The sequence below is a fragment of the Antrostomus carolinensis genome, unplaced genomic scaffold (genome assembly GCF_000700745.2).
Source record: "Antrostomus carolinensis isolate BGI_N321 unplaced genomic scaffold, ASM70074v2 scaffold21758, whole genome shotgun sequence".
NCBI lineage: Eukaryota > Metazoa > Chordata > Aves > Caprimulgiformes > Caprimulgidae > Antrostomus > Antrostomus carolinensis.
The window spans coordinates 1-25,034 of NW_010335270.1; the positions used below are offsets into that span (position 1 = coordinate 1).

The window sequence follows — 25,034 nt, forward strand, 5'->3', positions numbered from 1 at the left end:
CTCGCCTCCCCGGGGCGCGGGCAGCCACGGCACCCGGCCAGGGGTGCTCAGCAGGGACGTCCGGTACCGCCAGCGCCTGCGGGGACCGGGTGAGCCAGGGGCACCGAGAGCGGCACCGGGCAGGCGCTGGAGCTCAAACTAAGCACAGCCAGGCGACAAACGCAGCCGGTACACGTCAGCGACAGCCCCAGCACCGTGAGCAAGCTTCACTCATCTCAAACCGCACCACAGACCCCCTGACGCACCACAGATGGAGGAGTTGGGGAAGGGCAGTGTTGCTTATTCAAAACAGCACACAACTATTGAGCACATATGCCGTGACCTTCAGGGTACTGCAGAGCGTGACCTGAGATGACAGCACCGTGAAGGCTCAAAGAAACAAGCTGCTGTGAGGCCCCAAAACACTTCTGAATTAAGCACCCAAACACACAGGAGCTTTCACGTTCGGGAGGGGTTAGTCTAACCTAGTGGAAACAAACATCTCTGCACAAGACCTACACTTACCTGGCATTATTTCTGCTGAAATAAACAGCATTATTTACAACAAAATTACAGAAAGGAAGAGGAAAGGCCAGCATTTCAGAGTACCTTTCTGACAGCAGCAAGAGAAGGGCAGCAGAAAACGTAAAACGCCGGTCAAATCAAACTGGCAAACCAAAACTTTATTTTTTGTTTAAAGTCTTTGCTACAGTACCTAGGACTGCGCCTCTATACATAATCAACAATCATTCCTGAAAGATCTGTATTTGGCACCAGTTTGTGTTTACCTCAAACACATGTGGGGAGGATTAATTTCAAATCAAATTTGGTTTTTCAACAGAATAGGAGCTGCCATCATGAAGCCAATTAGCTGAGTTATTGGAGAAGCTTAAAAACAAAACAAACTGAAGTCCTTATCAAAACCAACACATTACAGAGAGCTCCAAAACAGAGGTCAAACATTAAAAGGCTGATATAGGCTCAAGTGGTTTATAAAACCGATAAAAAAAGACTACACCAGCAAATATGCCCTTTCAGTCCACACAGTTTAGAAATTAATGCAGGGAGCAACACTCGCTAGCTGGAAATCTTGTCATGGGAGAACCACACATATACCAACAGGAGTAGTCAAAATTAATGTTAAAAACGCTCCAATTCCCAATCCACATAAAAGGAGAGAGATTCATAGGAAGATTAAATCAATTAATGAAATCATAATTGGTTGGGCAGTTCAAACTTTCCCCCGGCAACCACTACATCACTCATACACACAGGCTCACATGTACACGGCTCAATCCCATTCAAATTCCTCATGGAATAAAAGGATCCCAGGCTCTATGGAGTCTTCCCCTATCATGCAAGAAATAAGTCTGGCTGTGCTTTAATCACCATCATGTATTACTTCAGCCACAGAGTACCAGGCAGATTAAGTAGAAATGCACAGTTTTTAGCTCATCATCTCTGCACAAGTGTTTGAGAGGCTCAGTTCCTGGAGAGCGGGTTCCCAGTTCCCTGGGTGGGCGCACAGGCTCTCTTCATGCAGACTCACTGGCCTCGACTGGCTTAATCATGTGGTCCGGTTTGTTGCCTGCAGCATAGTGATCCCACATCTGAAGATAAAGCCGCTCCAGGTCCATTGTGTACTGTTTCGTGTTGAACAAAGGACTGGATATTCTCTGCTTCCAGACTTTGCCACGTATTTTTTTCAGGCTACAAAGAGAGTTAAAGCAGTCACGAGATGTTCCAAACACTTCATAATACTATTTATTTTTGAAATCTAGTATTTTCAGCTAAACCAGAACTGTCAGTACAACTGTCTCAAAAAATATCTACTCCCCCACTTCCACCAAATTCATCCTGCTGTGTCCTTCATCATTTCTGATACAGACCAGCATGACCACTCCAACACTGAAGAACTGCGACATCACCACATTAACTTGTTGCATTATCTGTACCACAGTAACTTTTTACAGCACAATTTTAACTTGCAGTAAGGGACAAACTGCTTAATTTGGTCTCAAAAGAACAAAAGATGAACCAGATTGCATTTTTTACCAGGTAAAAGCTTGCACATGACCAATTTCTTCAGAACAGGTCACTGTTACTCAACTGGGAGCACTGCTATGTTTACTGTAAAAGCAGAAGCCCAGTTAACTGCAAGACAAGAAACCTCTAGATGAGGATTCCCTAGCTATTTTAAATATTAAAATATCTGCAAGATTAAAACTAGTGGCAAGTCTCAGCACTGTGCCCAAATACAGCATTTTACGTTATCGATGTTACCACAGTACAAGTTTACTTACTATTCCAGATCAGTTCCCAGTTTCACAGCAATATCCTCATATTCCTGTCTACTTTTTGCAATGAGCTCAAGACAACCCAGGCAAGTAAGCTGGGAGGCAGCAACTCGTGATGCAAGAGTCTCCCCTGTAAAAAAGTCAGTAACAGGAGAAAGGTTATCCAGTAACATACTGTAGAGTATGAGTTATTTTCCTTCCAACTCTGTAAGAGGTAAAGTTTATCGGGCTTGCTGTTACTAAAAAAATAACAACATTCAAACCCATCTGTTCTATGGAGGTTGCATTACCTGGCATAGTGACCATTGGAGTCCCAGCCCAGAGTACATCCATGCCAGTTGTGTGCCCATTGCAAAGCGGAGTGTCTAGACAAACATCAGCCAATTGTCCTCTCCTCACATGTTCTTCTTTGGGGGCAACAGGAGAAAAGATGATTCGGTTTTGGGAAAGACCCAAGTTTTGTGCGTATTGCTGAATATTGGGTTCTCCTACAGCTGGGAAACGTAGCAGCCACAGCACACTGTTTGGAACTCTTTTTAGGATCTGTAACAAAAATAAAGCAGTAAGTACAGAAACTTTGATCAGAAACACTTCCTTTTCTGAATAAGAAATTACCACATTCCAAAATGAAGCAAAAGGCATAATCATTCCATACTTTAATCTTCTGAGGTATAGAGCAGGAAAAAAAAACAGATCACCACTTCAAGTGGAACAACCAGGATTGCATTTCTAATCCCACTGAAAGACAGCAACCCTGAGCAACACTTTACAGAGCAGTACCGACAGATTAAGTCTTGAAATTTATAATCTTATTTATTTATGGGCCCATGCTATGGAATATCAAAAAAATTACCCCTCAAGTAACACTCAGCAATACACTATAAACTGGACCTCGATACAGACACTCAGTGCTCACATCTATCAATCTACCAACTGCCAAGGCCAGTTATGACTTAATTGTGCAGACTAGAGAAAACCAAACCTATTTTGCAGTGGAGTACCACCATACTCAAGCTGTCCAAGATACAATTTTTCACTGACAGGTGAAGCACAGGTGTGATCTGAAGTCAATCTAAAAGATTTTATATTCTATTAACACTAACAGAACATAAGCACTGTAAGGATTCAAAAAGCTCAGGGTCAATGTTTTCCACAGAACAGTTACATTCCAGAAGTCTGACCTTAGATTTCCTACCAGACACAGATACTCACATTAGCCCACATCTGCAAAGTGGAAGGATCAATCTTATACAGCTGATTAAAGTTACAGTATACAACAGCATCCTCTGGTAAGCCATACTGAGAACGGGTGGTAACAATTATAGTTCGTGGAACTTCTTCTCCAGTTGCTGCTTTGTTGTTAATCTAAAGAAAAAAACAGCTATTAGAACACTGAAATTGCAGGAAACAAGCCTATGCCCCATGGAATTGTCCTGAGACACTGCAATATTTGTTAGTATCACAAGTTACTGTAAGCATATCTTTGCTTTTACTATATGGAAAAAAATTGTCTACCTACTCATAACAAGAATTTAACCGGCTTGTGAATACACTTGTGGATGCCACAATGTTACAACCACCAAGGCAAAAAACACTGGGCATGTTCATGCCCTTGCTGTTTATCTCCCTGAAATTCCAAGTAACTGGAATAATTAGAAAAAACAATCACAAAAAGCGACACTATAAATGGACTCCTCCTCTCCTTAAGGTAACTTAATTTCCTTGAGACCAAAAATGATATTAAGACTTCAAGAAATGAAATTAAGACTTCAAGGAAGAATAAAAACATATTTAGAAAGCAAAGGGGTTTTTTGTTTGGTTGGGGGTTTTTGTTGTTGTTTGTTTTGGGGTTTTTTTGGGGGGGGGAGTTGGAGGTTTTTTGTTTTTTAAGATAAAAGATGAGGTACAGAACATAGTCAAGACTGAAGATGCAGACTAATATGTAACTGATGGGCTGTAAAGAACTAGCTGAAAAGGAAACAATGGGAAATGCTGAAAATTAGACTAGAAAAGTTATTAATGGACTTTCAAAAAAGAGTGGATCTTACAGCCTTCACAGAATACAAATACACCAATAAAAAACAGCAAAGGGTGAAGAGTCTTGAGGATTAGCAAAATGGAAGTATGATTTTTTAAATTTTTTTAATGACAGGTAATGGGTGGGATCAAACAGATAAAAACATCAGCACAGACAGGGCAAAACAGGTACTTAAGAGTCCTTCTCTTTATATAGGTATATTTTTCATACATATATATTTAAAATGTAGATCAGTGGTAGTGCAGGCAGCCAAAATAAGCATACTGTTGTCAAACTTGACATGAATGGCAATGACTCACTGTCACTGACTCCATCAGAAGATGCATGAGATAATTTAGTTCAACACAAGTTGGTAAAAGTACTATTTATCCAGGTCACTGAGGAGACCTCAAAAACACAATGCACAGTTCTCATCAACCTATGCCTAAAAGTAGCCGATACCAAATTAGAACAAGCACAAAGGGTTAGATTGCTGGGATCAAAAGACAGAAATCATAGAATCATAGAATGGGTTGGGTTGGAAGGGACCTTAAAGCTCATCCAGTCCCACCCCCCCTGCCAGCAGCAGGGACACCTTCCACTAGACCAGGTTGCTCAAAGCCTCATCCAGCCTGGCCTTCAACACTTCCAGGGAGGGGGCATCCACAGCTTCCTTGGGCAACCTGTTCCAGTGTCTGACCACCCTCACAGTGAAGAACTTCTTCCTAATATCTAATCTAAACCTCCCCTCTTTCAGCTTAAACCCATTTCCCCTTGTTTTGTCATTAATTGCCCTTATGAAAAGTCCTTCCCCAGCTTTCTTGTAGGCCCCTGACAGAGCTTAGATTGCTTCAGCTTGGTGGCAGAATGCTAAGGCAAGAATTCTCTGTTATTCTCAAGGGGACAACAATTTCAGAAAAAAATGCTAATAAGGCTACTGACCAAACTAACACATAACCTGTTACCAACTTAAAAGGAAAGCCTCAGCTGTGAATGAAAGAACTCATAAAAAGAAACCAAGGCATGAGATTATGGACAGAGCAGTAATAATAAAAGGTCTCATAAAATGATATGAAAGCACCTCCTGAAGGACTGTAAACTGAATAAAATTTACAAGTGAAGAGTTATGTCAATATCAAAATACAGTATTTTTAAAAAGGAGTAACTGTTCTGCAAAGGAAGAAGTATTAAACAAAACCAGTAACTGTCACTATCTCTAAAATCCAATGAACTGTTAAGCACTGAGAGGTGGTGATCTAGTGCACAGTTCAGAAGGATGTAAGGAGATGAATAAACACTGTTGAGATGCAGTGGGGTGATTCTGCCTGTATTACTCAGATATTTTTTTCTAAAGGAAAAACACAACTGAGTAACAGCTCACAAATGCCCTGGAGGCTTCAGGCAGTGAGCAAATCTTGCCTTCCAATTACAACCAAGCATCTTCTTTATGATGATTGGTTTCTTTGGACTTTAGATATCTCTTGACATAACTCTTCTATCTTTGAGGGGAAAGATCACCTTCCAGTACATCTGTGGCTTATAACACATTTGCGAGTTTCCTTCAGTATGACAAATAGACAAATCAACATGACAGAAGACAAACATTTGCTTGGAGGTTTTTCTTCCCTGTTCTATTAAAACATACAGATATAACATAAAACCCAAGAGAACAGTGTCTTGAAGTGCCTCACCTGAGTCGTTGCTAATCCATTACTGATGTTGAATCCATTGATAGTTATCTGGATTTGCCCACGATTAATCATCTCAATCACAGCTTCGGCAATTGTGTTCATAGGAATGACTGGCATACTGAGGGCAGCGTTGCCGTCTGCGTTGTCACAACTGTCAGGACACTTCATCTAAGATAAATCACATCAGCATCAGAGAAAGTCCCAGCTTCAGTCCCTAAGACTGAACGCACCAAGGAGTAGCTCTCACCTTAACAATCTTCACATCGGGGAGGCTGTCAAGGAAAGCCTTCAAGTCAATGCCATTCAAAACAATTCTGTTATCGTAAATATGACCATTGGACTTGAAATCAATGACTGCTTTTTTCTGTTAAAAAAAAAAAGAGTTTAAAAAAGTTACAAGGTCCCTTACCAAGTACTATATTCCAAGTGCCATTTTACCAAGACAACTATGGAAAACACCTACTTTTCTTGCTCTATCTTCCTACATACCTTCAGATGGGGAAACATGTTGGCGTGGTCTCCAATAAAGAAAGTGTTTGGCATGTAAGCTAATTTCTCTGAATATTGCTCTGCCACCTCAACTGGGGAAGTTTCTTTATCTGTGATGATATAATCCATGAACAATGCCCCACTGGTTCCAGGATACCCTAGCCACATTGCCTAAAAAACAAGAAAGCAGTCTCCAGTCCCAGGTGCATTGCAAAAATAAAGGAAGTTAAAAATCAATGCATTTTAAGTTAAATTTTCCACCTACAGATTCAAGTTCTTTCTTGTGCTTCACCAACTGCAGAGCAATCACCAACCCAAACTTTCACTATCAAGACAATGAACAGTTCAAGAATGTTCTAAAATTGATCCCTCAAACAAAAGGCCAAAGTATCCAACTTCGTGCAGTTATAGCCAGAATATTAACAGCTTCTCTCAGCTGAGGCAACTTCTGTAGCCCAGAGTGACTCTGACTCAGGCTTCTCCCATTCTCCTTCCATAGGCATTTTAGAAAATCCTTAGTCAAAAAAGTAACTCTGACACCGATTCTGATTTAATTCTAACTAGAATTTCACTAAGCCTAAAGAGATTAAAATGCAACAACTCATTTCCACAACTGCTTCAAAGACCCTTTCTTTCTTCTCAGTAATGCAAGAAAGCCAGTGGTGTATAGGATCCTCACAGAATTAAGGAGTTCTTTTTCAGGACATAGCCAACTGTTCATAAAGCACATTAAAAAATCAAACTACTCTGCTTCAACAGAATGATGCTATTTGCTTCACATATGATAAGCCCTAAAAAGTCTCTCTCACTTACTGAACATGAGCCTTCAATGGTTTTTCCACTCCACCAGAAGAAACAGAGAAACTCTTCCTACTCACAAGCAGTTTTTTGGAGACAGAGTCTCTTCTCTCTTAGTTACCTGAATAGGTGCTGGTCTCAGGGCAAATAACTCATTCCGGGCTCCTTTGGTGTAACCATTCATATTAATGAGAATGTGTATCCCATCCTGATGGATGCGGTCTGCTGCTTTTCCGTTACATGGTATCTGAAGAAGAAATAAATACATAGAAGTTATTTTTGTTTTCAGTCTTTCAGCAATAAACATGGTTAGTCATCAGTGTACCAACAGATAAATGTCAACTGCGTAATTTAATTTAGGTGAGACTTAAATCTCATTACTCCTGGTTTTACAGAGGTGTAAGCGCTCAACTCAATCAAAAAAACCCCTCTGTGTATCTAAAATCCCTATCAGTTTCCACATGGAACTTAAAAACAACTCCAAAACCATCTGTGTTACCAAAACAGTCTCCATCCTGCTTCACTGGAGTAAAGCAAGCTTCAATCTGCAGTTGTCACAGCTTGACTTATCCATGACATTTAAGATATGACTATTACTTTAAGACCTAATGGAACAGTTATTCAATGTTGCTAATATTACTTTTTAATAATCACACAGAGGTCATACAATAACCACTGCATCCCAGGTAAGGCATAACACAAATAAATCTACAAAACCAAAATTTCTCAAGACTAACATCAGCCTCATTCAAGAAATGGTCACAACCAGAAGTCTCAAACTCTAAGCTGATCACTTTCTTCGTTTAGGTTTGCTAAAAGGTCAACGAATCAAAAAAGATCACCTGAGATAAGTCAATGAAATGATTTGCTTCAGCCATCACTTTTACACGGAAGTTCGTACCATCATCAGGACTCAGGGCGTAACAGAACACCTAGAACATGAGGCAACAAAAATTGAGTATCTGCAACAAATTGCCAGCACGGTAACTTTGCTATAAAACATAAGGTATTGCAAATTTAAGTTATATTAGTAAAATTACAACTAGTTTCACACAAATTATACTCTATTTATTTGTGTAGCATTTACCAGCTGAGAAAGAAGTCCAAAAAACTGGGCACTTGACACATTTGCACCAGGCCGAAGTTTTACCTAGTTCTGGTGCTACAGTATGGCACCACATCTTGCATAGCCATATATACAATGTTCTCATCAGTGCAAGGTAAAGGAACTTCAACAAATGGATTTGCATCTTCTCTAAGAACACCTTTTACAAGATGCCTTTGAATTTTTAATTAGTGAGAATCATAATTATGACTCAGGTTGAAGAGACAGCCTAAGCCTTAGGGAAGATTTTTAACAGATTCTTTAAACAGTGACTGGTTCTCTCCAATTAAGAAACTGCAAATGTACCTGAGAAACTCAAGGTTGACCAGTTATGTAAACAGCACATATAGATATAGAACAGATAGAACAAATATGCAGAGAATTATTAGCTTGCAGGACAAAAGCATAGTTTTAGTAAAATAATAGATAGCTTCTATTTAGTATTTCAATTAAGCTCTGTAGAGCTTTATCAATCAAGAAAGACTGCCCTTTGTCTTGAGCTGATTCAAGACTAAATCATATAATCCCCACACCCCATGTACTCAAGACCACCAATTTAATTGTTTCATGAAAAAAACTGCTTCATAGTCACAGAATCAAAACAAACCAACCAAAAAAGATTAATAAAAAACACTTTTGCAAAAAGGAAAGACTTAAAATCCTTTATAAAGATAAGCAAATTCTCACGTCTTGGGAAACAGGAGCTCAAAACCAAGGCAATTTAAACAGTCATGGGGCCAACTACATAACTTGGAATTGGTTCTATTTACAGCCTCAATCCCTTAACATAACACCCAAATAAATACAGACATGACTGTCTTTAGCATTACTAAATTGTATAGGCTCCTTCTGGACTAAGTGTAGTGCATCATTTCCTTCTGAAAAAGCACTAACCAGGCCAATCTGAAGCTCATGTTTGTGATTCAGGTATCCCAGAGAAAAATATATGTGGAGAGAAAAAAAAAAAACCAAACAACCCACAACCAAAAAAAACCAGCAGCAGAGAATGAACAAAAAACAGATGCGTATCTGTAAATCAGAAGTAACCAGACAGCAGTAGCCTGACACTGAAAGACATCTACTCAAAGAACAGCAGCTGAAGGTATCTAATTCGCCTACCTTCTAATTAACACTTGATATTGGTAAAGGAGGATGAATCAGGCTGGAGAACACTTCAACTCTTAAAAAAAAAGCTCCCTAACAAAAACCAACCAAACAAAAAAACCCACCCAAACAAACCGAAGAAACAAAAATGTGCCCTTCCCTAGATTATCTGCCTGCACCAAGAAAAACAAAGTGCCACTTACACCTGTATTTAAATCTCTAATCATACCATTTACATTTTTACCTCAAATTTGTCTGGGTTATGCATGCCTGGGATTGACTGCATTAGGTGTGAGGTTGGATGGTTTCCAAAATCAGAGCTCACGTAGCCAATACGAAGTCGACCTTCACTGGCCTTCAAATCCTTGGGATGCTCATATGGTGGCTTGTGAAGAACATTAATCTGTCAAGAAAACATACACAACTGCTTGTAAACTCAGGAACCAAAATGAAACGCTAAACAGAAGAATAAAAAAAAACCAAAACCCGTGAGTTTGTACAATTAGCCTTATCCCACGTTCATGTAAGTGGTCTGTGGGCATTTGTTGTTCCAAACCTGCATTTTATGTATTCCACTGGAGCCAAATGTAATGTCTACAGACTGCATTACAAGATGTCACATACCCATATTCAGCCAAATAAAGACAGACATCACTACTGCATGTTGACATTTCTGCTTTTCTACCCATTTATTATTTTTTAGTATTCCAATCAGTATTCTGATTATTAAATATACTGGTACCACATCACTATGACCAGGAAGTTCTCAAGCTACAAGGCACTCGTGACCAGAACAGTATCCCTGTGAAGCACTACAGCATGCTTTCTGTTCTTGTACTCATCATCTTCCCCAGATACCAGCTTGTAGCCACTATCACTAACAGGATTATCAGGCTATTAAGAGAAGCCAGTTTGAAAGCTATGTGTTACCTGCTGAAGTCTGAGATCCTTACATTAGCTAAAGAGACCCTTCCACTGGCTGACAGCATATTCTCAATTATAACTGGCAACCTGCTCAAGTAGTCCATCTCAACATTCACAAGCGCTAACAGCTATAACACTCTGGTTGAAGAGAAAAAGAAGTTGCATCAAATTTTAGTTAAAGAATTTGCCATTGACTGCAACTGCACTCTTGGCAGCTTGAGGTGCTGAGGACATGGCACACAGTTAAGTAATTACAGCAACAGAAGAATCTATTCTATAGAGGGAGAATGTTTTTGGAAGAATCTATTCTACTGTACACAAAGCACTCCAGAATAGAACTGCAAAACACAAGTACTTCCTACTGTGATGCATCGCCCCTGTAACATCGCTGCCATCACCACTGAAGCAAGGGCAATTGGAAATCCCAGAACCAATCAAACACAAAGCTCCCACACTCCAGCAAGGATTCACTAGAGGTAAGGTCAGGTCCAAGTGCTATGGATGCTGGAAAGGACTAGATTCTGAGAAATACATGTACTTTGCAAAACTAGATGAGTTGCACTACATCTCATCTCTCTCCAGGTCAGCGACTCAGAAACCTTGCAAAGGCTAAAACTATGTGAGTATTAGATTTTCAGTAGGAACAGGCAAAACCACAAGGTAGTTCAATCACAACTGGCCTGTATCAAACCTCCTACCTTGTCCAAACACAGATTTCCGTGTCGCTCAGCAATAGCCTTCCTAAAACTGTGAGAAAGGGGATACAGCATGCTATGATGTGGGTGGACAGAAGGCAGTCTGTTCTTCTCCAGTTGATCAGCTACAATGCTAACCAGCTTCTTCATTCTTTCATCATAGTCTGTCCAGTCACAGACAATCTAGAAAAAGGAAAAATTAAAAGAATATTAAGACAACAGCTTTCTTTGATCTATATCAGATATGTCCCAAGTTCAGACTAATGCTGCTTCCAAAAATGGAAGCAAGAACTTCAGTAATTACTGCTGATAACTATATAATCTTATCTTCTGATTTAGGACTTAAGTCTACTGTTTATATTTAAATTAGCAATTGGTTGAGGTGAATTTTAAGAATTACAATCAAAGCATCATCTTCCTCACTTGCAAACAGTGGGCCAAGTTGCAGTAGGCATCTGGGAAATCAGGTTTCAGTTTCAGAGCAGTGCGGTAAGAGGCAATGGCTTCTGGTATATTCCCTGAATCCTGTAAAGACACAGAAATGAGTCAGCAGATAAAAATACACTCAGGGTAAGGACTCACAGTGCCCCCCCATACCCCAAGAGTGAATCATTAGCATGTGCTACCTTGTGAATAGAGGCGAGGTTGCTGTGGGCATCAGCAAAAGCTGGGTTTATCTGAATGGCACGGGTGTAGCACTGTAGAGCTCCCTGAACATCCTGCATCTCCTTCAGAGTATTTCCCATATTAGAATATGCATCTGCAAATGTGGGGCTGATTCTAAGAAATAAAGATAATATATGTCATCAACAATAAAAGCTCCTTCTCCAGTGAGAAACCACAGCCAAACTTACTGGTTTGCACAGCAGCTATGTGAATTAAAACATGCTACTGTACAAATCTATGGCACTTCCCTGTTAGGGGAGGCTGGGACTGTTACAGGCAGCACTCATTTACCTAATGGCTTCTTTGTAATGCATCAGAGCTTCCTGTAACTTTCCCTGCTGTTGCAGAACACTTGCTAAATTTGAATGGGCAGCAGCAAACTCTGGAAACACCTGGAAGAAAATAGAAGTAGAACATAAAAAAAAACCCCAAAACCTGTGTATTTCTCACTCTTTTTTTTCATACAACTCAGGTCTCCGAGCAGACATTCCTCCACTTACGATCAAAGAGCCTATGTCTGTTACACATTCCCCACCATATTCAACTCAAGTACCTCCAGAGCCTTCCGATAAAGACGGACAGCTTCCTCAATATTCCCCTGCTCCCGTTTGATGTTTGCTAGATTGTTCAGAGAATCTGCATGAGTGGGACAAAGTCGAAGAGCTGTATTGTAACATTCTTCTGCTTCTACGACCTTAAAAGAAAAAAAGGGATACTGTCAAGATGGCAGTTCTGTTGTAACAGCACTTTTTATGACAAGTCATTACACAACCACTTTTAACAGGTTCAAGGTGGAGAATTCCTGAATTATTCTTATGACTAACTAAATGAGGGTAACATCCCATCTTAATAAAGTTGGTGATATCTGGTGTTTAAAATAAACATTAACTGTACTTTTAAAAATTTTAAAAAGGAAAAAAAAAGTACTCCTTACACTGCCTTTCTCCTTCAAGGCGTTTGCCAAGTTACAATAGGCATCAGGGAAGTGGGGTTGCAGCTCAATAGCTCTCCTGTAGGTGTCTATTGCCAGATCTATCAGCCCTTGCTCGTAATACACACAGGCAAGGTTGCCGTGCACAACTGCGTGATTCGGGCTCAAACTCAAGGCTCGTAGATAAGCTGCTACAGCTCTGTAACAAGGAAAAGGTAAATAATCATCCACAGAGCACCAATTATATTTACCTTGGTCACAAAAATGACCGACATAATAAACCAAGCATCAAAGAATATGTATTAACACACACAAATCTGTTCTGTAAGACATTACTGAAAACACAGAAGAGTACTGCCTGAATCAAAAGCCCAATCAAGGAATGAATTATTATTATTATTCATGTTATTTTAAAGCTATGCTCAATTCTGTAATGACTAGCAGAACAGAGTAAATACTTCATAAAACAGGAATGTTTTCCTCCCACCTGATGCTGTACAGTGATCAACATAAGCCTTCTGAAAAAAAAGTAAAGCTTCTGTCTGCTTTATAAGGACAAGCATGAAATCTTTGTTCCACTTTTTCCACTTTATTATTTAACAATATAAACAGTATTATATTATTACGTCTTCATTCTCTCCGCTAACACGTGTCATGCTTTACACATCAAACTTCACTATTCAAAAGTGAGATCTTTAATTATATGCTCCTATAGCACTATATAAATGACTAATGTATTCAAATCCAACTTCTAGAAAAATCACAAGAGTATACTTGAGTAAACTCTCAAAAATGAGCTGCAAAATCTCAAATTATGAGGAAGCATGCCCCTGTTTGGCCCATTTTTTGTGGTTAGAACAGAGATCACTGAATGATTTACACTGCAATGCAACTAGCTAGAATAATTAACCTGTTCCCTGCAAATTTTTATTAAATTTGGAACCAAAAACCACAGCTACCAGAAATTACAGTCCAATTAACAGATGCAATATGGTACACTGCACATAAACAACACAACACAGCCTAGATCTTCTTCCAGAAACAAGTTACGATTCATGTACCAGATCAAAGGTCTCAAAACAACTTAGTTCCAAAAGACAGCAACAGTACTGCAACCCCATGCAATAACATGATGCTGACATATAGAAAACACAGAATATTCAATCAGATGCTTAGCTGCATTTCAGCTTGCCTGACAAAGAAGGAAAATTTGAGAAGAGACACACTTACAGATCATGTCCTGAATCACATAATGAAAACAGAGAACTCAAGGGTTCATGCCTTTCTCGGACATGTTATCTTCACCCATCCCCAACCTTAATTTCAAATCTACTTTCATCAGTATCTTCAGAAACCCCTGTTTTTATTACTAAGTACAGGAAAAGTAACATAAAGGAATACATTACACAGGATTTTTTTTATTCCAGTAACCTGCTCTGCATGCATTTCAAAGCCATTTGCTTACTTAGCTTACAGCAGAAGTCTTTGCTATACTGCCCAAAGAGATTTTACATCAGGAATCTAATTTGTATCTTGATACATTCAACAGGCTGATAGTACTTATCTGCTTACCTGTCAAATATCCTTGCCTCCTTCAGGACATTTCCCAGATTGATATAAGCATCCAAAAAATTTGGGTCAAGCGTTACAGCCTGAAAATATTTTTGAAATAACAGTTTTGAGCATTAACACAAAAACATTCTCTATGAAACCTAGTTGGTTTTTGTTGGTGGTGGTTTTTGTTGTTGTTTGGTTTGGGGGGGAGGGTTGTGGTTTTTTTTAATTTGACAATCACAATTTAATTTGACAAACCCAATCTGTAAGCATCTAAGACTTTATCAATAACCTAGTAAGGAAGGAAAACCTTAAGTTACACAAATCAATCACAGAGCATCAAAGCTATTTATCTGTAGAAACAACAGCATACACTACCCTCAAATTTATTCACTTGCTTACCTAGCCGGTGCAACTACTACAGAAGAAAGTGTTAAATGTTTATTTCATGTTAAACTGATCATACTTAACACTCTCGGCTACCCATGCTATGCTGCCTTTAATTTGTTTCTGGGGGAGAGAAGTCCAAAAAACCTGATCCAATTCCTTTATCTGCTGCAAAATAAGACAGTGTTTTAAAACTTCAGCAGCTCAGGAAAAGAGAGACAACTTCACAATATTGAGAAAAGAGCAAGTACATCATGTGTGTAGGAAAAATTCAGCAGCCATTTAACCAAAAGAAAACATTTTCACTCCCTTCAAAACTAGCAAAATGTAAAAAACTTAACCAATAAAGTTACAGAAGATGTAGTAATAGATCATACTCTTAAAGTCTTTATCATGGGAACTACTATTTTCAAATTAAAATACTTCATAATCTTTCACTAAGCAGACACAGATTAAAAAAACCCTCAAAACAGTGAAAATTATTTTTATAGATCTTAAGTCATAAATATCAGGAAGAAACTGTTCACTGCATCTTAAATCCAGTTTCAGGTCACTTTAGAAACTTAAGAGATGAGCACAAACTGAATTGACACTAACTAGATAGTAACTAGAAGGTATCAGACAACTAGTTAATGACACCAAGAAGTCTGAAACAATAGTGGTGAAAAATAATCCTGGAGAAGAGGAATTAATGCGTGACTTAAAACTGCCCTCCTCAGTTACTCACAGGACAGTAATACCTGAAACAAAATCACAATGAAAAATTATTTTAAGTAGAAAGTTGTTTCTGTCTCTCACACATGAAACATGCAAAACTCTACTCCCATCAAATTGTTTTGTTTTTTTTTTTTATAAATATTCTGGAAAAGGACTGTAAAACAACTTTGTGAATTTTCTTTATGAAAGTCCTTAGGGTAATTCTAAACATATCTCTCCAGTGGCATACAGGCAGCCTGAAACATCAGAAAGTAAAAAAAAAAAAACCAAAAGAAACAAAAAAAACCCCAATTAGCATAGAATGTTATAACTAAGAGGATCATAAGAAGTTCTCTGCTAATCAAAATATTTCTGTCATCTACAAGCACTTTAAAACCTAGCAGTGAAGCTGACTGGCTTAGTTACCTTTTCAAAGTGATGAATTGCAAGCCAAATTTCTCCTTGGGCATTGAAAACACAGCCAAGATTACTCCAGGCCACTGCAAAGTTTGGTTGAGTCTCAATTGCTTTTAAGTAACAGGCCTTGGAACAGTTAAAGAAGAGAGATACAAGGGAAGGGGAATATTTGTAAAAAGAAAAAAAAATGAGAAAAAATAATTGTTAGTATGCCTTCTCTAACCAGCCAAAAGTGACCCTGCAGTATAGGCTAGCTTGCGCCAAAACTAATGCGCTGCAAACTGTTGTTGATCCTGCGCCAGCGCAAACCAAAACCCAGGTGCAAGCCCACCATTTTTCAGTTATGCTGATAACAAAACAACAAGCCTTCAAAGACCAGGTGACCACGGGAATTAGTTTAGAAGTGATGCAAGTAGTTCAGTGCAAATATCTGCCACCATTAAGTGCATAAAAATCAAAAAAATACTGTGTAAAAACGTCGCTGTGAAATAAAATTATTTAACTGTGAGATATTCCAAAACAGACAGAAATTACTTAAAAAATAAGGAAAAAACAGTGAGAAAGATGAAGCCATTCTTCGCTTTCCATTGTTTTTGTCAAGTGAGATGACACACCCAACCTGCATCTTGTTTCCCAGTTTCTTCAAATACATTATTACATCATCTGCAGCCTCAAAACCTCAAATGACAGGATTGCATGAAGGTTTAGGTCCCTGTAATGCAAGCGCAAGAAATCGCTGCGCATCCTAAACAGCACGGCGCCACGCTATCGCTGCCAACTGCTTTGCTCTATTGATCGCCCCTAGGTCCAGTGAACGGCCAACCAGAATCATTAATCTACCAGACAGGCCCGTAAAGAAACTCACTTATTAAATTTGATGTCTGGACTCTAAATGCATTACAACCCAATTTTATCCAAAAGGCCACAGCCTGGAGCTTGGGCAGTCAACCCAATCAGAGATTAATCATCTAGTCAACCGTTCACAAGGGCTTAATCGCACGCAATGCGCGTTACCGCTGCGCAGCCTTTGCGCTACTGCAGGATCACAGCGCGTCATCAGAAGAGCAGAACGCTGCAATCCAAACAAAGAAGAAAAAAGGAAAAAAATGAACAACCAGAAGAGTTAGAAGCTTTTACTATTAACTATCTTCAATTATTTCTTTTTTTAAAAAAAAAAAAAAAATATTTTAATTTACTTTTACTTTATTTCTTTGAAAGAATTTGTGGCTACTAGTATAAAATATTCTTACATTACTTGCTTGTAATTAAATATTTTAAGCTGTTTCTGAAGCCACAAGACAGAAGATTCAGGCATGGAGGCAAATGGTTTTGCTGTGGCAGTTACAAACCCGTTACCATATTTCTCATCATGTGACTTTTCGGTGCGTTCCTTGCTGGAAGAGGAGGAGGAGGTGTGTGTCTGCCCTAGATCCAGGCCTCGAGCTCCCTTCAGCGAGGCACCTTACGCATGGAATAGGAGGTTTCACCCACCTGAAACCTTCTAAATACAGTATCAGTGGTGAAAAACCAAAAACAAGAGAGAAAATAAAACAAGATCATTAGTAAGAGTTCAACAAAGCAATTGCATTTTTTTGGATATGTCTTAACACATGGGAATGAGGACAATCTGTCTGTAACAAGGGAGACATGCAGAAGGGAGAGGGTTAATCAGGGCAATTGCATACAGCATACAGCAGGGACTTTTTTCTTTTTTCTCTTTTTTTCTTTTTTTTTTTTGGAAGAAAGGCTCTGAAATATCTATAAAGAAATTAAATTTTAGTTCAAACTGTAAGGAATCTGCTGGCTTGATCTTTCAAATGGACTGATAACCAAAGAAACACATTGCAATTTAACTCAAGATGTTTTTTCCTCGTCTATTAAGTTCTCACAAAAAAACGGAATATCACTTTCAAACTAGGTGTCTCCAGAGCTCTGAAACAAAGAAGTCAGCAACCTAAGGCAGGCGCAGTGTCTTGGCCTATACCAGTCACACTAAAGCTGCAGTGAAGTGCAATTCATGTTAGCTGTCCGCTTGGTGGGCTGAGAACCAAGTGTCTCAAAGACTCTTCAAACTCTAAACGCTGCTACAAAATATTTTCAACCTGGATCTGACCAAATCAATTAGGCTGCCCTTAGGATGGCACACACATCCAGGTTGTTAAGAGAAATCAAAAAAAACATCATGAACTTTGAAGCTGCACTCCCATTACCCCACAGAGATGATGAGAACCCTCCCCGAATGGTGCTGCAGCCAAACAGACAGCTACGCTGTGCATACACTCCACTTGTGAGCATGCGCGTGGGGCTTGGAGTGACAGATGTGGAGTCCAGAGCGTTTCCCGTTTCTCCACACTCCTCACCCCGGCAGCGCGGACGCGTAAGGTGGCTTGTAACAAGGTAATTTCTTTGTGCAATCCGAGTTTTTAACATGCCAAGAATTTTAAACTCATCTTGGTGTTCAAATTCTCAGTTTAGGAAACACAAGACTGCTAGAAGCCACCTTTCCACTACAGCAAGTTTTCTTTCGATCAGTTCATTTCCCAAACAAACCAGCTTTGTCCTTCTGATTTCTTTATTTTGGGGGAGGGGAGAGGGAAGACATGAAGAAAAGATATTCGGGGGGTTCGCATACCGCAGCTATTGATCATCTACTAGCCTTTCTTCCACAATCAAGGGAAGGGAAAGTTAAAAGAATAAAAATCTTTAAAAGCCAATATTACAAGGTAACATTTGGATAAGTTTCTTCTCCACTTACAAGCCACAAAGGACTTTAGAAGAGCAGCATTTTCAATAGCACCTGCATCGTACAGGGATCTCGAGCTAACCACAGGCTCTCTGCTTGGCAGCAGCAGGCAAGCCTCAGATCTGAAGTACTGTTACTTATTTCCAGATAAGAGCATGATGGAGCCCCTGCCCAATACTTCAGAATGGTATCGGATAGTCTAGTTCAGCAGAAAGGCTTGGTAACGTTCCATTTCTTGACTTAAACCAAGTTTTGAACATGGACAGGCCATATCTTGCCCTGCAACTACTCTGGGGTGTTTCAGTGCCTTCAGTTTTCAGCAGTTTCTCAGATTGTCTGTAGATCAACGCAGATTTGAAGACTTGGTGCAAAGTTCAAGTTTTCAAAACACTGATGTTTACATGTATTCTACCCAACACCTACCTTGGCTTCTTCCAAGCGACCCAGGGCTTTGAGCAGGTTCCCCAGGTCACTACGAACACAGTACAAGTCCTGGAAAATCAAAGGACCAAAAATCAGCTTCAGGACTTCAGATGCCCCAAAGGTCTTCACTGAGAATTTGCAAAGGAACATCCCAGTCCTCTACAGCTTTTTAAAAATTCTTAATAAATTCATCACTAATGGAAATTATTTTTCTTGACCTAACATTACAGACACCAGACAATCTTACTGATTTTAGTACTGTAAAAATATAACCATAAAGAAGAAGAAAGTGGTATTTCATAAAATTCCTCTTTATACATAAATATAAAATAAACCAAAAAAACAGATGTTCCCCACACAGGCAGCTTAACTAACCTAAAGAAAATTCAACTCCTGTAAGAAAACATCATCTTACAGTATTTCTAACCGATGTATAAACTCCACTAGTCACACCACTTAGCATAAGTTAGCCAAGTTCACCCAGACTGAAGAACACAGCAAAACAAGATTCTGAGCTCTTGAACTGAGTTTGCATTTGCTTTTCCAAAGGAAAAAGGATATATGCACACCAGATTGATGCTGTATTTCAAGTATTTTTTGATAAAACATATGACCAAGCAGCAAGCAGACAGCTTCATCGTGCTGAGTAGCACTATATAAATTATTTGGATATGATGCAAAATAAAGAGGACAGCAGTTTACTAAAAATATCAATTCAAAACAGTTACAACCAAAAGTCCAAACATCCCATCTATTTTATAGGCATCACTCATAGACAGATACTCAGTTTCAGTCTATAAAACACAAAAATCATGCTTCAGTAAACCAGTCCTCAGTAGAAGTCTAACCAAGGCAACTCTCATCACCATAAAATTTCTGACTTTGTGGTAAAATAATACCTGATGATTTTTCAAGGTCTCACATTCCAAGTCTGAGCAATGATTCTCTCACTGTAATAATACTGCCTTAAAGCACACAAAGCTAAATATGAGGCTATTCATGGAAACTTCTGACTTCAGGAAAACAAACTCACTCAAATTCCTTGATTTTCTGTTATCTCAACAACACAACTAAGTACACAACCAGCAGCCCTTACTGTATTGCAATATAAAGCTTTTTGTGACAGAAGCCTTTCAAAGATCCCGAAGGAAAGTATTAAGTAGATCATTAAGTTTATGGTGCACATGTTAGAGGGAAGGGTTATCACCTGTCCGCTCCCTGAAACCTGCTCTTTGTGTGTCCTGGGACAGTAGTAAATTACGGAGTTCTTCTAGAAAATCAAGTGTTACTCACAGGGTTGTACTGAAGGGCAGACACATATGCCTGTACTGCTCCTTCCATATCCCCTGCAGCTACCAGCGCAGCAGCCAAGTTAATATATCCATCAATGAAATCTGGTTTGAGGCGTAACGCGTGTCTGTAATGCTCAATTGCTTCCTGCAGCTGTCCACGTTCCTTGTACACATTGCCTAGATTCGAGTAGGCTTCGGCCAGCAGTGGATTCTGTTTAATAGCCAAAGTGCTGAAGTGAGCAGACCTGGAGAAAATTAGACAAGTTAGGAAAAAAATCCAAAAAACAAACAAAAAACAAACAAACAAACAAACCCCCCAAAACAACAACCCAACTCCTGACTTTCAGTGTCTGCCTGTTCACCTAGTTACTTAATGAACATTCTTGCTTAAGTAAGCCAAACACACAGTCAACAAATCTGGACTTACAGAGCTGTCCTGTATGCTTAGCTTCTCCTAGCTTAAATTATCATCTCTCCCCTTTCTATTTCAGATTCTACTGAAGAAAGACAACTCACTTATAACCAACTAGGGTTCAGGTCACCTCACCAAACCTGAACTCAATGTGCTTGGAGAAAACACTACAGAAAACCTGTGAAGCCTCTTCCAACATTGTATGCTTTAAGCAAAGTTCCACTCGATGCTCTTTTCAAGAAGCAGGACACAGCTGACAAACACAGATGTGAAATTCTGTTGTATCCTCCCCCATTTTATTTTCCCATATCTGAACCGTTACTACAACTTCATTCAGAAGCCTGTATAAAATAAATCTCAGCCAAAAGTTCTTACTTCCTTCACTAGTAACATGCAGATTTACAGCCAGGACAAGCAAAGTTCAAAATGCCTGAGTCACAGAAAGCAAGATCAGGAGCAGGCAAGCAGAAAGAATACAGAGACAACTTTCAGATTACCAAAGTCCTTAACTAATCACACCATTTCACAGCAAACAATCAGTCTTGCAACTTGAAAAAAACCCCACAATAAAAACCCAACAACAGAACCACAAACCCGCACACTGCAGGTGGAATAAATAAACAAAAGCCTTTGTTTACACATTTAAATACTTCCAATACACACAAATAGGGTTGACACTCCAATATTAATGTGTACCACATTAAAGTAACAGGAGAATAGTGTAAGATCTGTTGTTTGTTGTAAAGCTGGTAATTCCAACCTGTATTTCTCTTACCCTAATAAAACTCAAAAAGGAAGAACATTATTTCTGACCAGTCCTTAGTGCTGCCGTGGTTAGCCAGTATTTGCATTCAGTGATTAAAACAGAAGAAATCAATGTTAGAAAGAACTTTTGTCAGCTATGCTCAGTATTATTAGAGGTGCAAAGCATAAAGAAAGCTTAACAGAACAACTCAAGTCCCCTACCTGTCCAATCTGCGGCACTGGAAGTGAATGGATGACAGTAATAAAAGCACACCAGTATTATCAGGCTCTTGTCTCCAAAGCTGCATGCAGTGTCTCTCTGCTGCTTCAAAGTCTCCTGCCTGATACTCACGATGAGCCAACTCCGCTAACCCTTGGAAGGAAAGCATACGTTTCGTTGGTTCTGGAGAATCACCAAAACATTTAAAGGGGGAAAACAAAAAGTTAGATAATGGGAACAAAACAAAACAAAGAAAAAAAAACTCAAACAACAAAACAATGTGAAAAAAAAAGTGTACACAACTGAAGAGTGAAAATGTTTGACGTTACACAAAACACTACAGCACCTGGCAGTTTGAACTCTCAGACCTTCATGTCCCAACCTATTACTATGATACTTCCAACATTATCTGTACAAGTCCATGACTTCATCAGCTAACAGGAAACATGCAGACTGCAATGACTGTGAATATTTCTAAGTCAATCATTCTTCATTAACCTGATATGTATTTCAAGAGACTCCTGACGTGTAGTTTGGTCCATAACAGTAGGAGAGCTGCTAACAGAACAATGACTCTCCTCACTCTTCCCCAAGACTGTAAATCTTGTGCTTTGTAGTATTAAAAATAAGTTCTAGAAACTTAATGGGGACATGAAGGGCAGCAGACAAAGGCTTCAAAGCACTTGAACAGAAGTGTTGCTTCACTGCTCTGCTAGTAGCAAAAGCACTTTAAAAAAAAAAGCAATGTGTAAAATGTCTTGAATCCTCTATACTCTCTATAACGAATAAAAATTCCTTCAAAGAAAAAAAAAGGCCTTGGAACAACATCTGATGAGAGACAAACACACACTTCAATGATTATGCAACTGGCCTAGGGAAGGAACCATTAGACAGGGCACAGCAAAGGAGGAGGCTCAGCTGGAACCGGAGTGAAAAAACAGTTTTAGTATTTAAGCTACAATTGTGGGGAACAAAATACCTAAACAAAACAGCACCTGTTTTAGACAAAGTAACTTTAAGTGTGAAAAGCAAATAAAATTTCTTACAAAGCACGGTTCTATATTATAATACAGACAAGTGCAGCTTGGAAAAAACCACAACCCTTCACCCCAGCAAGAAGTGTGTGCCTTCAAGTTCTGCCTTTATACCAGTGACTCTCACTAGGAGAAGGTTTGACTACTGCAAGTTCTTCCTTCTGAAGTCCAACATTTCCAGTACTCTGCAGTCACTTAATTCCATCCATAAAACACTTCCCACCTGGACCTACAGAGTTTTAAAGTTTTTAATTTAAATGAAACAGATAAAATTTGAATTTAAATTAAATAGATAAATCCTTCCTAATACAAGGAAGTATCTCAATATCTGAGAACACTCTTTTTTCAGTTAGGTACTATAAAAATCCTCTGAGATTTTCTTTTGTGAGAACTTTAAAGATAGCAAAATAATCACCAAGATATTAGGAACAGAGTTACTTTCTAGTGCTTGTGTTATGAAATTGGGATTTATGTAAATTTTAAAAATTATTTTCAAAATTGCTTTTTTTGCACTAGAAGGTTTTGAAAATAAGACTGCAAACGCTGCATCATGAACTAAAATGGTTTTCCCAGGTAGTGTATTGTCTCTGGCAGTGCCAAAAACTTTAACTGTTTCACAGTAAGTTGGAACTAGCAAAGCTCCTTGTTTTCAGATACTTAAATTACTACCAAGTATCTTCATTCAGATCAGGCTCCCGTTTTCTAGGAGCCTAGCTTAATAGCTTTCCAAACTGTGACTAAGGGGGGACACCAGTACATGGTTAAACCTACTGGTAATAAACAGATGCAACTATTATTCAACATGATAACGACAGCACTTTTATGAAAGTCCAAGGTGCTGACAGCAATAAGGACACTGGAGTAACAACATGCTGCTCCTCACTCCCTCCTGCCACTAAGAGTCACAGGGGTTTTAGACTTAACTTCCCAATACTTAGAAAGAAGCTTCCAACAGTTATCTAAATGCTACATTTTGCCTAGTTAAGCAAAAAAGATAAAATGAAGTTGCAATTCCCAGGGCAAGAGAGAAGAGGGTGAATAAATACTGTATTTAACACCCAGGAATAAGAATTGCTAACAAAAGTAACAAAGAAAGGTGAAACACTAAAATTTTCTTTAATTTATCAAGTTCTTTCACAAAACTCCCCCAGAAGAGATAAAGCAAACCAAACACTTCATGTAAGATAGCTGGTCATCTATCTACCTCCAAACAGGTACTTCAGCGCTGATCCTTGAGAAGTTCATTGAAATGAAGGAAGGGGACAGCTGTACCACAAAGTTCAGAATGAGCTAAAAACTTGTAACACAAAGTTGTCTGGAAGAAAAGTTCTATAACTCCAAGAATCCGTAACAGAGCCACCAGTGGTTGCTCACTGTATCCATTTGTTAAGAAAATAACTGCAGTGAAGAGTCACAGGCAGAAGAACCCCTTAAGGAGTCTTGCACACATGAATTTATGTACCTGGGCTAACCTGTGCTACGTGCTTTGACTATGACCTTAGCAAAGCCTAGTATGTGCTATGACAAGGACCCTTCCTGAGACTTCTAGAGAATACAAGCAAAATAAAAACCTGCAGAGACCACAAATGTGCCCAAGGCCCTTTTTTTCCCCAGAAATAACATCCTAAGCACTTTCCATACAGTCATGCTCAATCTTACATTTATTTAGATGAAACCTAGGCCCAGACAGGAGCAGCTACCACCTCCATCTGAGAGGTGGTGGTGGGGGTGATGAGGAGGCACAGGACTCTCCCCAAGCGTGCACGTGTTCGTTTCACCTCCACAGGTCAGGGCTGCAAGAGGATGCTGCAGCCTGGGTGAGGAGCACGCGGTTCTAGGTGAGGAGCAATGAACTGCTGTACTGCAGCACCCAGCCCCTCCATCTCCACTGCTCTCTCACCACCACTCCACATCCTCACCCCTCTGTTGCCATCTCATCTCTTCCTCCACAGATCCTTTTTTTTTTTTCCTTACTGCTCCCAAACATCATTTCAGCTTTTCACACTCTTCCTTCCCTCTGGTTACAGAAATCCCCAAAAATCTGGAGGGATGAAGCTGTGATGTCCTTTCTTTCATCCTTTCAGTAAGCAGGATACTTTTTTCCCTTGCTCTACAGGGAGACAGTGAGATTTCTCCTCTCTCCCGTCTCGCCAGTTCTGGATCTGTAAAGGAAAGGCAGGGCAGGATCTCTTCCAGCCAGAGCACATTATCTTACTGTCCAGAAACGGGCTGCACTGCTTGGCTCTGCTACGGAACATCTGCCCCTTGAGTGCAGCGAGAGATTCTGTCTCTCGTACGTTTTGGGTCAGGTTTTTACCCTCCTTCGTCCTCTACTAAAACGCAGTCACCTGACAGTCGGATAAATATAGCAACGAGAGAGCAGCGCGCTGGGAACGAACCGCGCCGCGCTCCCCCC

At 39.5% G+C, this 25,034-nt stretch overlaps 1 protein-coding gene across 1 annotated transcript; it reads right to left on the reverse strand.

Annotated features, from left to right (window-relative positions):
- Nucleotides 1-644: 644 nt before the first annotated feature.
- OGT (O-linked N-acetylglucosamine (GlcNAc) transferase) lies at nucleotides 645-21,771 on the reverse strand. Its single transcript, XM_010174500.2, has 21 exons — nucleotides 21,587-21,771; nucleotides 20,210-20,453; nucleotides 18,917-18,985; nucleotides 15,760-15,876; nucleotides 14,269-14,348; nucleotides 12,700-12,895; nucleotides 12,319-12,459; nucleotides 12,057-12,157; nucleotides 11,726-11,879; nucleotides 11,523-11,624; nucleotides 11,103-11,282; nucleotides 9,725-9,883; nucleotides 8,114-8,203; nucleotides 7,393-7,518; nucleotides 6,474-6,644; nucleotides 6,232-6,348; nucleotides 5,985-6,152; nucleotides 3,489-3,641; nucleotides 2,567-2,819; nucleotides 2,283-2,406; nucleotides 645-1,689 (listed from the first exon to the last, which is right to left on the reverse strand). Exons 1-21 carry the CDS (start codon nucleotides 21,751-21,753, stop codon nucleotides 1,515-1,517), a joined length of 3,087 nt encoding a protein of 1,028 aa, XP_010172802.1. The 5' UTR covers nucleotides 21,754-21,771; the 3' UTR covers nucleotides 645-1,514.
- Between the last annotated feature and the right edge of the window lie 3,263 nt (nucleotides 21,772-25,034).

What these genes read in the sequence shown, in the direction of transcription:
- OGT (XM_010174500.2), bottom strand. Translation starts at nt 21,753, where the DNA reads ATGCTTTCCTTCCAAGGGTTAGCGGAGTTGGCTCATCGTGAGTATCAG. An exon ending in GAAATCTGTGTTTGGACAAG is followed by an intron (nt 9,884 to 11,102) that starts GTAGGAGGTTTG and finishes TTTTCTTGACAG; the next exon opens with ATTAATGTTCTTCACAAGCC. An exon ending in CCGATGTGAAGATTGTTAAG is followed by an intron (nt 6,153 to 6,231) that starts GTGAGAGCTACT and finishes GATTTATCTTAG; the next exon opens with ATGAAGTGTCCTGACAGTTG.